The sequence below is a fragment of the Cariama cristata genome, unplaced genomic scaffold, assembly GCF_000690535.1.
Source record: "Cariama cristata isolate BGI_N322 unplaced genomic scaffold, ASM69053v1 Scaffold45661, whole genome shotgun sequence".
NCBI classification, from domain to species: Eukaryota; Metazoa; Chordata; class Aves; order Cariamiformes; family Cariamidae; genus Cariama; species Cariama cristata.
The window spans coordinates 1,043-2,822 of NW_009598363.1; the positions used below are offsets into that span (position 1 = coordinate 1,043).

Sequence of the window (1,780 nt, forward strand, 5' to 3'; positions counted from 1 at the left end):
TGTTTCAAGTCAACATTCTGCATTCAAGTATATTTATTTCAAAGATGGTTACTGGCCTTCTCTATTCTCCATGAAGAAACTAGGTCTGTTTTCTTACAGAAACATAATTTCTAAAATTCTGTATCCAAGAGAAAAATGTTTGATTTAAAGCTATAAAGATCAGCCATGCACATCTTTCTACAAGTAAATAATAAGCTGAATCCCCTGCTTTTTTGTCTGAGTACTTCCTGAAGAAGAGCAGTTTGTATTTGCTTACCATTTTCAGAAATGCATAACTCTGTCTGAAATTCTGCCCCTTCCCTTTAGTATCATTTTATCTTCATAGACATAAATAGTTCCAAAGGCATTGCTTTCTGGTGGAGTTTCAATAACCCCCTCCAAAGTCAGATGATGAACTCCATGAGAGTCTAAACAATAGCCACCATCGTGCAGGTGCCCTGCAAGAAAGGAGACCACGCACTGATGGGAGTATATGACTGAAAGGGCATCTTCGTAATTCCAGGCTAGGCAAACTCTGTCTGAAGCATCTGGATGAATGGGCAGATGACCTGCAGTTGAGAGGGAAAGAAGCAGGAGAGTTACTTTAAGTGTAACCAAACTCTGCCTTCATTGCTGGGAAGTTCAGACATCTAACTGTACACAGAAAGCTCACCCGAGTGTGAGACATGGTTGCTATTCTCCTACTTCACAGGTTACATGTGTACCTCAGTGGAGCTACAAAGCTGCTAACTTGTTTTCCTCAGCTAACGCATATTGGCTAGGTAACTTTTTTTGCATATATCCCCATATATCCTTCATATCCACCTACCCATAACTACAACCTTTTCTTGGTTTTCATCAGAGAACTTGAGGACTTCATTGAACCAGTCCAGCTGGGCTAGGCTAAATCCTCCGTTAAACTCTACAAACCGAGGTTCTTTGAGTCCTGCAATGAAGAAGAAGGTTAGGCATAGGTGTGTACACCTCTCGTGGCTCCCCTATTTGCTTGCCTTACGTAAGTCCGCTTATGATAGATGGTTTACTCTTATAACCTTTTGGGTTTTGGCATCTCTTGGATCAAAACTCCAGCCGTCTTGGATAAACAAGAGAAAATCACTTGTTAGTGTTTTCAGGGCTTTTGGTCATGCTGCATGCACGGGATTTCCACTCTTGGGTGTCCCCCCGGCATGGGATAGGGTGGGCATCACTCGACGCTCTGCAATAGCAACTTTACCAACAACTGCTTTTTTGTTCTGATACTGCGGGGCACACACCACAACATAAAACCACCCCAAAAGCAGTAGAGCAGCATGACGGGTATGGGGGAGCACCTCCTGTGCCCACCTACAAACCTACTGAAGGGTTAGCAGGGAGGTGGAGGAGCTGGGCAGAAATGGGGCACGTGTCATCCCCTGGGCAACCAGATGTCAGCTCCGGGAGCTGCCTTATTACTCTGGGAAGCGGAGGTTCAGTTGCCCTTGCTCCCTGCCGAAAGGTTGAGCCAGTGGGTACCTGCAGGGCTGTTGAGGTTGTCATTAGGATTCCTCTCCCGCAGCAGCTGCAGGGACTCCCGATAACGAGGGGTGTCTGGCTCCCTGCCCAGGATGCTCAGGTCGTATGCGTCGAGCACGACGAAGCGGAACCGTGTGGCCGGGCTGAAGTGATAGGCCTGGCAGTCCTCGGCCAGCGGGCTGGCTGTGGCTCCGGCAGGACGGCTGTTGAGGCCAGTGTGCACCAGGCGGGCCCGGCTGAAGTTATAGAACTCATGGTTGCCCCATGCGTGATGCACCGGCACCGGCAG

General features: G+C 47.9%; 1 protein-coding gene across 1 annotated transcript; it reads right to left on the reverse strand.

Moving 5' to 3' along the window:
* Nucleotides 1–202: 202 nt before the first annotated feature.
* Nucleotides 203–1,777, reverse strand: ADPRM (ADP-ribose/CDP-alcohol diphosphatase, manganese-dependent; the record flags this gene model as incomplete). Its single annotated transcript, XM_009709229.1, has 3 exons — nt 203–548; nt 809–925; nt 1,492–1,777. Coding segments are annotated over 3 exons (690 nt in total), but the record flags the coding sequence as incomplete, so codon positions are not given.
* Nucleotides 1,778–1,780: the final 3 nt, after the last annotated feature.